Source organism: Centropristis striata, chromosome 11, assembly GCF_030273125.1.
Source record: "Centropristis striata isolate RG_2023a ecotype Rhode Island chromosome 11, C.striata_1.0, whole genome shotgun sequence".
Lineage (NCBI taxonomy): Eukaryota > Metazoa > Chordata > Actinopteri > Perciformes > Serranidae > Centropristis > Centropristis striata.
The window spans coordinates 19,466,034-19,481,938 of record NC_081527.1 but is presented as its reverse complement, the minus strand read 5'-3'; the positions used below and the strand labels follow the sequence as shown (position 1 = coordinate 19,481,938).

General features: G+C 39.2%; 2 protein-coding genes across 2 annotated transcripts; one reads left to right on the top strand and one right to left on the bottom strand.

Annotated features, from left to right (window-relative positions):
• The first annotated feature begins 260 nt into the window (after positions 1–260).
• Positions 261–1,499, top strand: znf830 (zinc finger protein 830). Its single transcript, XM_059344060.1, has one exon. It carries the CDS (start codon positions 261–263, stop codon positions 1,281–1,283), a length of 1,023 nt encoding a protein of 340 aa, XP_059200043.1. The 3' UTR covers positions 1,284–1,499.
• efcab14 (EF-hand calcium binding domain 14) lies at positions 1,491–9,479 on the bottom strand. Its single transcript, XM_059344059.1, has 9 exons — positions 8,358–9,479; positions 6,892–7,040; positions 6,553–6,698; positions 6,264–6,362; positions 6,070–6,177; positions 4,404–4,556; positions 4,182–4,281; positions 3,963–4,094; positions 1,491–2,986 (listed from the first exon to the last, which is right to left on the bottom strand). The coding sequence occupies exons 1-9, from the start codon at positions 8,531–8,533 to the stop codon at positions 2,808–2,810; spliced, it is 1,242 nt and encodes a 413-aa protein (XP_059200042.1). The 5' UTR covers positions 8,534–9,479; the 3' UTR covers positions 1,491–2,807.
• Between the last annotated feature and the right edge of the window lie 6,426 nt (positions 9,480–15,905).

The window sequence follows — 15,905 nt, the reverse complement described above, 5'->3', positions numbered from 1 at the left end:
AGTTGTCGCTACCGCTCCTTGGATATACGTTTTAGTATGTTATCGATTCAGTTTTCTTTGCGGCAAAATTCATGCGGACTGGATGGTACAATAAACCAGCCGAGCTATCGTCTCTGCTTTGCTAGCTTGCTGTGAGCGAGCGGCAAATCTCGCGAGATTATTCTGCGACGTACAGTTTGAACGAGGGTTCGTGCGGTTGATGTCATCTTCATGAGACGCTGCAACAGCATCACAAGCTAGAAGTTAGCAAACAAGCTGCGATGTTTTCAAGAATGGCGTCCTCAAAGAAGGGAAAGAAAGTTGTAAATCAAGAGGAACTCCGGCGCTTGATGAGAGAAAAACAAAGGCAAGCAACAGACAAGAAGCGCGTCGAGTCTCCTTTCGCTAAATACAACAGTCTCGGACATCTCAGCTGCACCCTGTGCAATGTGCAGGTAAAGTCCGAGCTACTGTGGCCGGCGCATGTTCTCGGAAAACAGCACAAAGATAAAGTTGCCGAGCTGAAGGGGGGAAAGATTCCAGCAGTTCCACCACCGATTCAACCTTTAAAAAGAAAAGCACCGGACAACGAGGACGTTAACGGTAAAAAGGCGAAACCCCCAGTGGGTGCAGACCAATCTGCGTCCGGGCTGCCTGCAGATTTCTTTGCGAAACCTGCAGCTGTTTCGACTCAGAAGTCTGCAGGTCTGAGTCTTTTGGCTGGAGTTTATGATGAGGATGATGAAGATGCAGAGACGGGGACCACAGATCCTTCTCCTGAAAAGTCTGAAGTGTCAGGACTACCTGCTGATTTCTTTGACAGCTCCATCCCATCCACACCCGCCATCTCCCACTCAGGATCCATCCTCAAAGCAGACGTGCAGGTACAGAACATAGAGAAGAAAGAAAACACAGCCGAGGCACTGCCTGAGGGCTTCTTCGACGATCCTGTGAGAGATGCCAAAGTGCGCAAAGTTGACGCACCCAAAGATCAAATGGACAAGGAGTGGGAAGAGTTTCAGAAGGAGATACGACAGGTGAACACAAAATCAGAGGCCATCGTGGCGGAGGACGACGAGGAGGGCCGCCTTGAGCGACAGATTGACGAGATTGATGAACAAATTGAGTGTTACAAGAGGGTTGAAGTGCTGAGAGACAAACGGGATGTGGTGAAGAAGAGTAAGCCTGTACCCAGTCAGGTGGAACATATGGAGGTAGATGGCAGCGACGAGGAAGAAGAGGATGAGGAGCAGCTGCTGGGGCTTTTGTCCCGGGACTGGAGGGCCAAAGGGGCACTTTCATAAGTCTCTCTAGAAATAACTGCTAGAGAGAAGCTATGTGTGTCTCTTTGCACAAGTCTGTCAGCAATCCAACAATTGTATATGTTTAAGAGCTCTTGCCCAGCTGTTTTTGTATGTTTCAGACTGGATTAAATGTGACGCAGTAATGTGCAATTGTAAATACTGTTTTGAAAAGGTTTCTGAGTTGATGAATTAATGGACCACACATCAAACTTTTAATTTTGTGTTTATTCATTGGTGCTCACACAAAAACACATTCATAAAATCTCCCCATGTACAGCAGCAGCATGAACCCAAAATCTACCGTCATGATGGGCAAAGCTGTTACATTGTCCTGCAAAAACAAGTATTCGACTATGTTAAGTTTATAAATAATTTGCTCATGTTACATTATAAGCAACATGCAAAGCACAACAGAATTATTTAAAAAATGTACAATGTTGAGATTAAGACCGTTAAAGACCCCCTTCACAAGATAATTTGTGAGAATACATTTAAACCATTTTTACATTTTACAATGTCTGACAAATTTGTTATGTAAATACACCATTATTAGGCCCATTAAAATGGAATAAAATGGATCAAGTAAAGAGTGATGGTCAGTGCTTTTTATACTACCTGTTACACATTGTGAGCTAGGTATGCCCTCCTGTCTACTGCAATTTTAAACAAGCAATATCTATGTAATTTTGTTATTGCTACATATGCCTCAAGAGTTACCACTTCAAAAGTCTTACGAATGATTCAAAGTGTTCATAGCCCTTCAAAACGTGTAGAACTGAAAGCTGCAAAAATAACAAGCAAAAACAAATGTACAGAGGTACTACACACAATCAAAATGGAGCAACTGTCTGAAAATAAATGAAGAAAAAAACAAGCAGGAAGAAAACGTTAAGTTTGTTTAGCTTAGGAAAGAGCATACATAAAATCCACTCTTTTGCTCAATTGTTTGTTTCAGTTAAGTTAGGCATCTGTCTAAAAACAAAGACTCACAAAAATGCTTTTTCTAATAGTAATTTGTAAACATTCCTAAAATTATATCTCAGGTTCTATAAATAAGGTTCAGGTGAGTTGTATTGATGGGTGGGGAAGTAGACTGACAGTTACAGCCTCCAGAGAACTAAATAAACAAAAATGGTACATCAAAATGAGACAACATAATAATAATACAGGTGCAGAAAAAACTAAATCTGAGAATTGAGGGTGGAAAACTGGATTCAAAATAATTCACAATATTTTATTTAATGGTGACCATGAAAATTGCTAAAATAAGAGCTGAATATTTCAAATACATGTATTCATATGGATGACGTTTAAAATGTAAGCATATGTTTTGTTGATGAGGTTGTGTTAAACTAGACCAGGATAGGGTGAGTATGCTGCATGCCAGCGCCACTGTTCCACAATCAGTATGATAAATATTCAGTTCACAAAAGTGCAGCAATTACAGAAAAGGGTTGGGAACTTCAAACTGCCCAGACCCCGCTGGGTATTCAATACTGTTCACTGCTGTCAGTGATGATGTGCTCACAAACCCAGAGCAGCTCTCAACTCTATCAGGGAGTACCTCTGGTCTCCATCATTGTCAAAACACTCCATGGTACGAACTCTGGGAGTTGATATTCCAAATGCTTTCCTCAGGTTGTCGTAGGTCAGTCCCAGTGAATCACGTCCCCCGCCTGCCTGCTGGAAGAGGTCTTCTAAGTCTAGAAGAAGAGAGGTTTTATTCAGAAAGGTGCAAGCAGGGGTTGTGCAGCTCTTTAAGAGTAAAATTCTATCACCTTTCAACCACTTTCGAGTTACCAAAAATGTCCAGAATCTAAAAGCCTTCATCATCACATCTACATTGTTACAATTAATGCAATTGCAACAACAAAAAGCAGATGGTTGCCCTCTTGATGGTGTGGAGCAGAATGGAAAAATATCCCTTTCATTTCAGCTCCCATGATAGTCAATCTAGCTCCAGGCCTGGTATAAGATGCCAGGAGACAACAAACAATTAGGACAACTGATTTCATTTCAGGTATTAAAAAGATTTTTGGTTCACATGAGTGATTATGCAGATGAAACATTGGATTATGTTAAAAATCAAGCATTTTTCGATAAGTATATTCAAATTCAAGCACGTTGAAAACATAATGGATATGCATTTTCCAAACTTTCAAGACTTTGCATAAATCCTGTATGAGGAGACTGCAGTCTTCATACGTTACTTTGCAAAAGTGAGAATATTCACAATAAAATAGTTTGGAAAATATGCTTATTGGCTTTCTTACTGAGGGATTGACATCACTCTCATGTCTCTTGACCCCAACTATTTAAACCTCCAGAAAATTATTGAAATTAAAATGATCTCCTAACTTGATGTGTCAGGTACATTATGACTGATATTTTCCACATCAAAAGAAGCTATTTTGAGACAAATTGTTTGAGAAAACAAGATTAAACTGCTTGTCCTTCATATTTCAATTTGTTATGCGCTGAGTCTTTCTTGACTTTGGGGAGGAACTTAGCTCAACCTAAAGTCTTGTCCTCAATATAAGGTTGCCAGGCAACCAGTGGAGACTTTTTTTTTTTTTAACTATAGCCTTACATCTACTAGAAGAGTGGAAATGCTTGTAATTCCCAAACTGTCAAACTATTCCTTTAATGAAAGCATATGTATAAAACTGGAGTGTGCACCTTTCAGAGAGCTGACACCAGGCAGGAACACCGTCTTTGGGCATTTTGTCCTAGCATTTCTCTTCGAGCGGTTTGGAGTTAAAAAGCGTGGGCGTCTGCTTGTCTGAGGCTCTGTCAGTGGTGTGGATACCTCTGAGAAAATATTAAAAAAATATATATTTAAATGTGACATGAGGCAAAGAAAACCACAGTAATGAACTGCTTTATCCTTCACTGTACCTTGAACATCCCCAGGTGTTGCTTTGGTTGTAGGAGCTTCTTTTACCGTGTCGGCTGCTGAATTTCCACTGGTGATTGCTGCTGCGTCATTGTCCTTTGACTGTAAAGCAGATTGAAGATGAAATGTAAAATGCGGAGATGTCTTTTACTGTCTAGGCCTGTGATGCCACACAGGGTTTTACGTAACTCATAAAATGAAGTGTGAAGCCTTGCATTACTTACTTTTTCCTTTGAACCGTTCTCTAGTGACGACACTCTCTGCTTAAGTTCTGCGACTGTAGAGAGGAGGATGTGAATCTGCTCATCAGACTGTTTATGATGCAGCTCCTCTGTCTTGTTGGCCTCACTCACTGCTTTTCTCAGGTCTGTTATGTCCTATAACAACAGAAAATCTATGTAAAGCAACCTGCAGTTTACAGTCTTAGACTTGTTGGCATCCAGGAAATCCAAAGTTACAAGACCATGGGGATTTCAGCCAGCTAGCAATTCATCACTGACCAGTGACCACATAACTATTGTGGTGACTGTATAAAAACATATGTAGGAGTGTATGATTATTTGCTGATCCTCTTTGCTGATCCTATTTTGCTTATAAAAAATAAAGCAGAGAAAACACTCTGCAGTCGTCTCAGATATTTGACCTAGTTTCACTCAGCAAACTAAAGCATCCAAGCTCCCAAAATAGATTGGCACTTGTTTCATGTATTATGAATGAAACCTCGACGCATAGATCCAAGAAATGACAGGACCTTCTTAACCCGTCGACTCTGTCAATGTAAGCCTGACATTTAAGAACTGCAAAAACATTCATGCATGCGTGGGTAAACAAATAAACAAATTAATCTGGCAGTGGCGACGTTTGCCTTGGCATCTGGTTTGGATTTGTGTTGAGGTTGAGCAGATCAGTCGATGTTTCATCAACAGAATCATCTTTGCCATGTGTAAGCAGTACATCTGCATCAATTCTAACTAAGACAAATATGCTAAAGCAGCACTACAGCGAGGGAATGAGAAGTGGTACATTTGATGCTGACACGCCAAGTTACTCAACTAATTCACTTAAGCACAATGTACTGTTAACTCGTTTTATAAGCACCACTCTCCATACATTCATGCATAAATAGTACATGAGAAAAGCAGCCTCCTGCTACACTTGCACTGAGAGTTAAGATGTAAATAAAAAGGACAAGCTGTCAAACAAAATAAGTGAAATCCAACTTTGACTTCAACTCATGAAAAATCCATGGGCTTTCGCTTATGTGAAACTCTAGAGCTTACAGCCTTGTATACTATTTACAGAGAACGCAGCTTCAAATTCTCTGTGATGTTTGTCAGCCGCCCAAAACGCTGTATTGACATTTCAGTAGTTTATGATAAAGCTTGGAAAATCTTTCTGAAAGGTAAGGCTATTCTCTTGGACCATTCTGCCTCTCATTGCAAACAACATCTATCATCCCTGTGAATGTGAGACACAAGGCTTGATTCGTTTGGAGATAAAAATGGATAACTGAATGTACTCAAAGTATATACTCTACTATTTATACTATACTCACAAGGATCACAGGATTTCCAAAGCATAATAAAGCGTTGGGCTTTCATAAAAACGTGTTTTGGGACACTGATTACAATCACTTATAAATCTATAAAATAATAATTACGTAATAACATATATGGTGATATTTTCTGAGACTTTCGTCCCTTGAATATCTCAAATTTCACAGCAAACTGACAGTAATTTTAAAGTTAGCATGAAGATGCACATTTGGAGCTGTGGAGGAGACTTTTAGGTTTGCAAACCCTGATATCCCAATAAATCTGAACATGTAATTATACCACCTATCGGCTGTTTGTCAAAATAAAGTATTAAATGCCACTAGCTTGAATGTACCATTGTCTTCTTCAACTCATCATCTTTCTTCTGATTTTCAAGAGCAGCCTGCATCGTCTTCACATCGTGCTGAACACTTGTTAGTGTGCTGCCAATCGTAGCGACACTCTGGAAAAGAAAAATATTTTCCAAGGTCAGTCATGAACATCAGTACAACACATAAAACATCAACAAATAGATTTTTAATCTTTTACCTTTTGAAGCTCTTCAACTGTAGTGGGAAGGCTGATTAAGTCAGCAGCTGATTTCAAGTTGGCCTTTAAATGATTTACAGCAGAGTCCAGCAAACTGATCTGCAGGAGTAGATGACACAAAGTCTTCAGCTACACCTCTAAGACAGAATTACCAATCTATTTAGCCATTCCCAAAGAAAACTTTACAAAACATTAACTGAAGTGTGACCAATGTTTAAAGTCCAGACATTCTTCAACACTTTGTTGCAAGCTGTGGTTTGTGTGTGATATTGTGACAAAAACAACTGACCTTTCTGTTCATCTCTGTTAGGTTAGACCAGAGCTTGCTCAGCCCCTTATCCCCGTTTTCAATGTCATCAAGCTTTCTCTCCTTGTTCTTCAGGTCCTCGCCTAGTTTTGGTATTTCACTTGATGACACCTTTTGGCTGGATTCCACTATGACAAAGACATTACGACATGGTCATTGTAGTGTTAAATAAAAGGATTGTAACTGGGTTGTGACAAGTGTTCAAAGGGCAGTGAGTTTATTGCCAGGCAAAGGCCTTGTTATCTAATTAGTGACGCACATGAATGTATGAATAAGATTCCCACCCATCACAAGGTGTGTGTATGTGACAGTGAGTCTTACTGCTATGCAGCTTCTCTTTCAGTGAATCTAAATCTTCTTTCAGCGCAATCTGCATCCATATGAGTCCAGCACAGGCCATAACACAGGCTGCAAGTATGATGAACAAAAACAAGGGGTAGCACACATTGCAGCACTGCGTGTAGCTTCGTCTGCGAAAAGAAGGCACATGGACACAAGGTTAGACATTACAACTGCACAGTCTCTTTCATTATTAATGAAGAAGGTATTTTCAGAAGACTGCATTCTGTGTCATGGGAATTATGAGGATTACTGGTAGAAAATGGTGCCTCAGAATATGGGTTACAACATACTATGTCATCAATATAATACTCATGCTGAATGTAGCATTGATTATTTCTACTTTGGCTGATATCAAGCTTCAGGGATAACAAGCGTGACAATCTTACTGTGCAAGATGGGTCATACTTTGCTTTAATCAGAGCACAGAAGAAGAGCAAGTGCATTGATCTAATCATATTTATATTTTTAAGGGATAACAATGTAGGTGATGTGCTCCAGGGCAGAGGAAAATGGGACACTTTCTGCTTCTTCATTGATTCAAGATGTTTGTTGATGTAGTTTTCATAGTAATTCTGCTGCACATGTGAGTGAAGAACGAAATGTTTTGTATTCTAGTTGCAATGTGCAATATTAATACTCTAAAATTAAGAGTAATACAAACTATTGAACAATTTCTGGAACACATGATTAAAAATTAATGAATTCACGTATTTGATGTGAAGGCTGGGCAATGATCCAATGTGATAATTGAACATCTTGCAATTAAATCAGATTGTGATCTATGTTTGTGTGTATATGTATTTATTTTGCTCTATAATTTCCACTTGAAAATGTCTTAACTCAATGAGAATCTCCTACTTTACATCAATTATGTTTTTACTTCATCCATCGGGAAAGATGATTTTGTCCACTTTGCCAAAAAATACACGCTACACTTTCTTTGGAAATGCAATGGCAATATTGTGCAGTGATACATTACATAAATTAATAAACACATACACTGAGAAAACGATTTTTTGGCCCTGTAATTATTATTTCAATCATCTATATAAATTTTACAAAGAAATACGAATTCAGTGCTTTTACTTTAAAATAGCAGTTTTTCATGTAGTGCATTACTTAGTGATTGTTTGTTATTATGTGTCCCCATTTTGGTATGTAAATTGAATCCTTCGATCCAAGTAATATTCACTAAACCAGTTCATTGGCCTAATTAGTTGATATTTCCAAGTAAAATGTAATTGAGGTACATCAGTGAATCTGCAATTTAATTGTGTATTTTTCATTTAAAAAAAAGTAGTTTATTAAATAATTATTACTTAGAAATAGCCTGAGTTAAGATTACAAACACTTTCTGTGTGGAAAATCTTGCCTAGGTTTTTTAAAGTTAATGTCACTCCAATTTTTTTCAGTGTACTCAAACCCGTATGAAACGGATCACTCACTTCCCAAAGCTGGCTCCGCTGCTCAGGTTATTGAACTCGTCGTCGTCCGAGCTGGATTCGGACTCAGAGTCCGGCGGCTCGGTTCGGAGCAGTCGGTGACCGGACCCCTTTTTGGTCTTCTTTCTCTTGCTGTCCCCGAGCCCGATCAAGGCGTTCAGCTCCTTCCTCTTCTTCATCTTCTTCTGAGGGGTCAGCGAACCCGCCGAACCCGATTTAAACCCGACTAAATCCAAAGTTTTGTCCAGTTTGGTAGATGTTGTCGTTTATGCAGCAGCTAAGCTAACGTTGTTCTTGCGATAGCTTGAATGTCAACCATGCAACGTTACGAACGGATATAAACACATCGGACTCAGCCGGTTGGTTGCCTTGTTGATTCACCAAAGCGAAAAATGTTCAACAGATGATCGGCATCACGCTACTCTCCGTAGTGAGCTTCTCAAAAACAACTTTTACTACTAAGTTAGCTACCGGCTGTTGTCACAAACGTGAGCTAACTCGGTTAGCCTCTGACACCGTGCTAGCGGTTGCTAACAGGGGCTATGTCTCCACTCGTTACTGTGCTATCACATCGTCCCGATACGGTTTGAAAATACCTGGCCCGGCGTCGCTCATTTTGCAAACACGACAAAAAGCCTTCAAGTAGATTTATAAAAACCTGTCTATCGTAAAACATCAAATAACAGCACTGTATTTCCAGCGATCTGACCTGCTCTCTGTATTGTTTGGGCAGGGCGTCCAAGTAACCTCTCAGCTGATTGGTGCAACTGGCAGCTACAACTTCCTGTGCTCAGTTCTGTCAGGGAGCGACACAGAGCGAAACACCTCCCGCCCCCGACAGCCAGTTTACATCGATGGTGCAGAAAGAAAAAAAAAAAACCCACAAGTAAGTTAAATCAGCAAAAGGCAGAAAGCCGGAGGGGTATATTAGTAATATACACGTTAAATTTAACTAGCTACGAGACAAGACAACGAGAAGGACTTGCAATCATGTTAAATAATTACTACAGTTTTAAAACTCTGTAGTCCAGGAGATTTTGGTTCAAATTTGTCAACTTCGTATGCCTTAGTTTCTGTCTGTGTTTAGCATCTTTCAGTCTGTCCTTACATCACATGCATGGTTCCTTTCTCTTCACAAACACTTGGCTATCAGCCTGATTTTTAATTTTTTTTCAAATTATAGTACAGTATAAAGCTGCCAGGAACCCAAAATACAAACAAAAGACACAGGTTTCTATGGAAATGTATATTTTAAAAAAACTATTTATAGTACACACAAAAACAGCAGAAAAAATAGATAAATAAAACTATAAAACATTTTAAAAATGGTCTAGAAACATAAATGGCATTTTCAGCTGGCTTTCTCAGCTTGTCTGTTATATAAATAAAGTTATTACTGTAAATAAAACATGCTCAGTATATTTCCAATGAATCGATGGACTTCAGAGTTAAACTGCGAAAAAAAATGCTATATTGTTACCAAGCTAAACTGGACTGTGTTTGATAAATCACCTTTTCTAATAGGTAGCCTTGTTCCGGGACATAGTCAGCCCCCATGTCAATTTTATTGTATTTCAACCGTTTAAAGAGCATTCCATTTACTTTCTTTCTCCTTTGTTGGGTGACACTCCTCACCTGTATTTAATGTTTTGTACTAAGCTTTTATTATGCTCATTAGAAAAGCCAGAAAAAAGTAGCCTTATATTGGGGGGTTTAAATCATGAGGTTAATTTCAAGGTCCAGTGAAATAATCCAAAAGAAAAGTAGGTCATTGTTTTTATTATCTTTCTACTTTTTTTTCCTTTTTTTTTTTTTTTTTTTTACTATTTGCAGTATTTGTTTTCTGAGGTGTGTTATAGTTCGTTCACTATCACTGAACAGTATAGTAAATGTTTGAGCTTTATTATGTTATCTTTTATACATATACATAAATATACATAATTGTCTTGTTTTGCTTGGATTATTGCTTTTAGATTTTGCATATGTTTGCCTAATTGTGTTATATATTGCAAAATATCTTTATTGAGATCATAATTACGATTTTAGCCAGAACCAGAGCCGAGTGCTGAAGCCACTGTTTTTTTTCCCCCATTATTGATCAATCTGTGGATTATATTATAATGATATGAATCAGAGAAAAGCAGCATTTGAGAATCGGCAGATGTCTGGCAATTTTCATTGATAAGCGACCCAAGCGATGAATCAATTATCAAAATTGCTGTAATTTTCATCTACATTGATTATTTGACTAATCGTTGCACCTCCAATTTGCACATTTGTAGCCCGTATAATGTTAGATCTACAGGTGTTTGCCATCTTTGTGTCAATGTATTTTGGTGTTTACATAATATGTTCATGAATGCACCACATTCTATGAAACAGGATTTAATTTTTTGTTTCAATTCACCTCTTCCAGCAGGGGGCCGGCAGATATCCAGCTGACCTGGAGCGCTATTGGGCTGACCCAGCAAGACACATGGGCTGAGTGGAAGCAGGGTCTCTGCAGACTGGCCTTTAGCTCTTTTTCATTGAAAACGGACTCCCACTGGCCTGCTTTTGGCTTTGAAAATATGCCCCTTTATGCGCCTGCCCCCCCATACTACCACACCACAATACTAATAATAAGACACTGAATGAAAATCTCCACACTGGACCAATTTACAAACTCACAAAGGGACTTAGATGCTCCTCAGAATCTCAGTATGAGTTTGCTTATTGAGTTGCAAGCGATGAGGCCTACTGCTGATGCTTTATTATCCTGAGAAAAGAGTTTCTCAAGGCAATGCTTGTCACTTGACAATAATAGCATGATGCCACCCACACAAATACAAAGCTAATATTATAATAGTCAGACGGATGTGCCTGCCCTGTTATTTAAGTGCATTAAACTGGAAGGCAGCTACTGCATTGTTTTGAATGCATTTACTGTGAATCCAGCGGCGACACGTCGGTAGCAGAGCAAAATTCAATCAGAATCATCTCCACTAAGAACACCTGGTGAGGGGACAAGCATCACGCTGAGGGCCTGCACCGACCCCCGCCAACACGAGGCTGCAAATCAAAGCATCAGAGGTGTTTTCATCTCTTCGCTGGAGTCTCAGTTTTTCATCCGGGGTTAAGACTGAAAGGATGACACTTCAACTTATGGACCCTCACATCTACAGCCATGAGGTAGGGAGCATCAGGCATTAGAAGCCTATGACTCTGATTACTACAAAACACTTGTTTTCACACTTTGTTCACAGCAGGGTTTCTTCATATTCTCACCAGGAGCGATTCCTGTAGCTGTCGGACAGGAAGCTGCCTTGGGTGCTGAAGGAGACTGTAAATAGTGGTGGCTTGATAGGAAATACTGCATAGAATTGACTGCTAATTGAAGGCTTTCATCTGACATGGCAGACTGTGTGAATACAGATTATCATCAGTTGGAAGTGGCGCTGCTGTTAGAATACCAATTTCTCTCACCGGGCGTTTTTACCGTTTATTTAGAATCTCTCAGCCATGATGTTAGATGACTCAACTACTAGATATGAAAATTTCATCATGAAATATATGCTGCTGGGCTGACAGATGAAATGGGACCCACATGGTATTTGAACTGTGACACATGCTTGAACTTACGAACTTCATCTCTGACAGCTACGGACTGATACTTTATTAGGAGATACATCATTTACAGTAAAGCACACGCTTTGTTTTTTATTTGCTCAGTTCTCATTGTTCTTGATCCCTTTTTTGTGTTACTAAAGTCCCGCAAACATATTTTCTTGATCATCCTATTATGTGAACGGCGACTGACATCAACACACTTTTATCCCAAAGTTTGAACTATTTATGTTTCTGTCTGTGCTGGTTTGTCTGTAGCCAGTCCAGACCTCTAAAAAATTGCTCTCATCTCTGACTTTTTCAGAGATTCATATAAGTCTAGTATAGAACCAATTTAACGGCACTGAGCAAGAGGGAGCGAGGGAACTGCTGAGATATACTCTCATCTTTGATGCTTTCATGTCTCATTTATAACAGCACTTTCACTAGTGTTAGGTTGGAGACCTAATTTTCCTGTTTAGCCACAGACTGAAGAAAATAACAAGTTTGAGTTTACCAAAACACCGACCAGCAGTTAGATGTCACTGCTGGTTAGATTTGGTTTATCAAAGATACCAGCAATAATAAGAACAGCAGAAACATCAGATAGGTTAGGACCACCAACATGTTCAACTGCATATCATTAAATGTTACAGTTACAACCAAAACGACAACATAAATAAAATAAGAACACCCATTTCACATATCTCCCTAATTCAAATCAACCAGCAGTTTTTCACCCTGAAGTGCGACGCTACAGTATTGTTATATAGAGCCTGCATTACTAGCTTTTGTAGCTCATCTCGCGTCTACTTTCCATACTCTGCAATTAATTGCCATCAGCTTCAGCAGTCGCTATAAGAGACGCAAACCTTTGGGATTTTATTTAAGCCAAATAATGTTTACTTTGTGATCACAGAAAACACTACAGCTCTCAGGATAAATCTATGAGTGCAGTTACTTGCGTCATTATAACTTGGTTTTATCTAAAACTCGCCTCTCTTCTAAAGGTTTTCTCAACCTTCTAGTTGTAATCTCTTCTGTTATTACAGACGTGTCTGAACAAGCCCTAACCCCTCGACTCGCCCAGGGACTCACCTGTCACACCGTGACATTTAGTCGGCAGATGTCTTGGGTTTATGGGACCTGGTGTTTGTTAAATGCCCCTAAAATACATAAACTCTTTTTCACATAGTTTCCAATAAATTACTGGCATAACCTTTCAGGCACCACTAGAGATTTTCACTTTTTCATACATACACTGCTTTCCGGAACTTTTCTGTCTTGTGCCTTTGCTCACGTCCTGTCAATGTTGGAATAGATAGGGCACGGGACGGTCCGAGATGGGCCCATCTGAAGTCTTGCAGTCTACTGGACACGCCCATTTTATGACAAGACACATCCATTTTACTACAGAACACAGTTCATGGTGCAACTTTTAGCAATACATACTTATTTTAGATCAAGCCACCTCTTCCTAAACCTAAACCTAGTAGATTTGGCATCTAAACCTAACTAACCTGCAACCATTTTTGAAGGGCGTGTCATTTATTACTGTGCACCTACAATTAGACTTGGACAGTCCAACAGATGGCGGTAATACAACACTTATGAGAACCGACTAATATTTAGCAAATAAACATTGGCATGAATACTAAACCGTAACAATTTGTCACCCGAGGAGGGTTTGTAAGACAAATGTAACCCCTGCTTGTCTGTGCAATGTTACCGATTTAATTCTCAATTGCGATATGTTCCTTTAAATTTTACTCGGTCTTGAGGAGAAGGATAAAAGAGATTTTAGGCGCAAAATGATGTTCACACAACAAAAGCCTGAACAAGGTAATATTTGGCAGTTTATTTGAAAAATGATTTCAACGAGTAATTGATTATCAAAAGTTGATTGGTTATTTCCTCCAGATTTAAAAAGGAATCGATCAAACAAATTAACATAAATCAGCTTACATGAAAACAATGTCCAGCTGAACGAAAAAGTCACATACTTCCATGCACCAACTAAGATTTGGATATTGAACATTTGAATCAAAATTTGATGACAGTTTGGTGGGTCTTGTGCTGATGTTGCCAGGCAACTGTCAATTAAATCTGATCAAACTCCACCAACACAGTCCTGAAGGAGCAGATTAGCTCAGTTTCCAAGTGTTTTCTTTCCAAACTCGGATGATGATTGTTGCTTATTTAGTCATGAATATTTCATGTTAAAAAGAAATGTTTCCTATTTGAAGTTTTCAGGGGTTTTAATGCTGCAGTGAGAATAAGGATACACTGCACTAATTGGTTGGTTTTTGTTATATACTGAATATTTATTAAGGATAAGAATGAATTATTTAGAACAGTCAAACTTTATTCTCTGTGAATTCTCCAACCCGTTCAGTGTGGGGAGTCCGATCACACATGTCAGCAGCATCTCCAGAACATGATACATTTGCTGCTGCAGATGAAACCCACATGACAAATGACACCAGAATTGTGACATGAGAGAAGAGTGAACCAAAAAAAGTTGTCAAAGCGAAGAGTGATGGCTCTGTAGCATTTGAGTGACCCCATCCCACATGTCTTCTGTCAGTCAGCTCGGCTGGTTTGAGGCCTCTGATAGAGTACAAAAGGGAATCAGCAGGGGGCAATGTTCTCACATTAAAACAATCCCAGACATGCAGCATAATGGCAACACTTGAGTCAAGGACAGATGAGCTCAGAATCACTGGCTTGGCTCAGTCTAATGGCTGCACTGCGAGTATCTTTCATATCCAGCACAGCGGTCATCATTGATAATTTTTGTGCTGTGATATTGACTGCAGCATCCTGTGCAGAGCTCTTACAATTGTAAAGGGCTTGTACACCTAAATATTTTACTAACTGCCATCCTCGACATTAGCCACATACATACACACACAGTGGGCTATGTTTAGGGAGCAAAAATGCATTTGAGATAATGTAACCATTAATAATTAACAAAATTAACATCCATTGTGGGTTGCCTGGAAATATTTTCAGTGTAAAAGCAAAGACGGAGAGGGAGACGACAGTTTCAGGACTATTTGCAGCTTTCGGTGTAACTCTCTGTGTGTAGACGTGTCAGTTGAAATAAAAGTAAAAGAACATCACACAGGAACATTATGATTTAGCGATTAATTCTCTGTCTTCTGCCAGAATCACACTGTGTGGCGACACTTAACTCTATAGGCCGCCACTGCAGTGATACAGCAAAGGTCTGATATAATCTGAAATAGATAAAAGAGAATAGATTAATATATAAAGCAAATGAAAGGGGCGAGAGAGGGGAAAAATGAGACGGGGAGAACGCTCTTTGATTGAATCTTGTGGAAAGTTCATACACTATGCACAAGAAATTCAAGAGCTATCTGGGGTTATTGATTATCTTGAATCTTTTTTGTCCTCAACACAAAACTTATTCATGTAAATCAACACTTCTACAACCCATCTCACTGCTAATAATAAGGCTGTTGTACTGATAGGTTTCCCCATATTGTGTAATACAGCTGAGTATGACACAGAAATATCAGACAATTTACATTCAATGAGATTTAAGGATTGGTTTCACAGACAGACAGCCAAAGTTCTCTTTTTCAGTGTATTAGACCAGGATTAGTTTAATCCATGTCTGTGAAATAGGCCCTTCATTTTCCTGGTAATGTCTTCAGTGCACTAGGTATCGTCCCTTTCTGCAGGGTTTCTTTTATTTGCTGAGGAGTAAGGAAAAAAGAGCGACAATTCAAATCCACATAATCACATTTTTTTCTTTTTTCTGAAATGGTTTGAAGCAAGTTTACTGACTTGCAGCACAGTCAAGAGAGGGCAGACGAAGAGTAAAAGACAACAGAAGAAGAATCAGAGAGGCAAACAGAGAAAGAAGGAGACATGTTGACATGTAAAGGAAATCAGAAAATGGGGGCACGAGGAGGCGTAGAGCATCTGAAGGGGAGA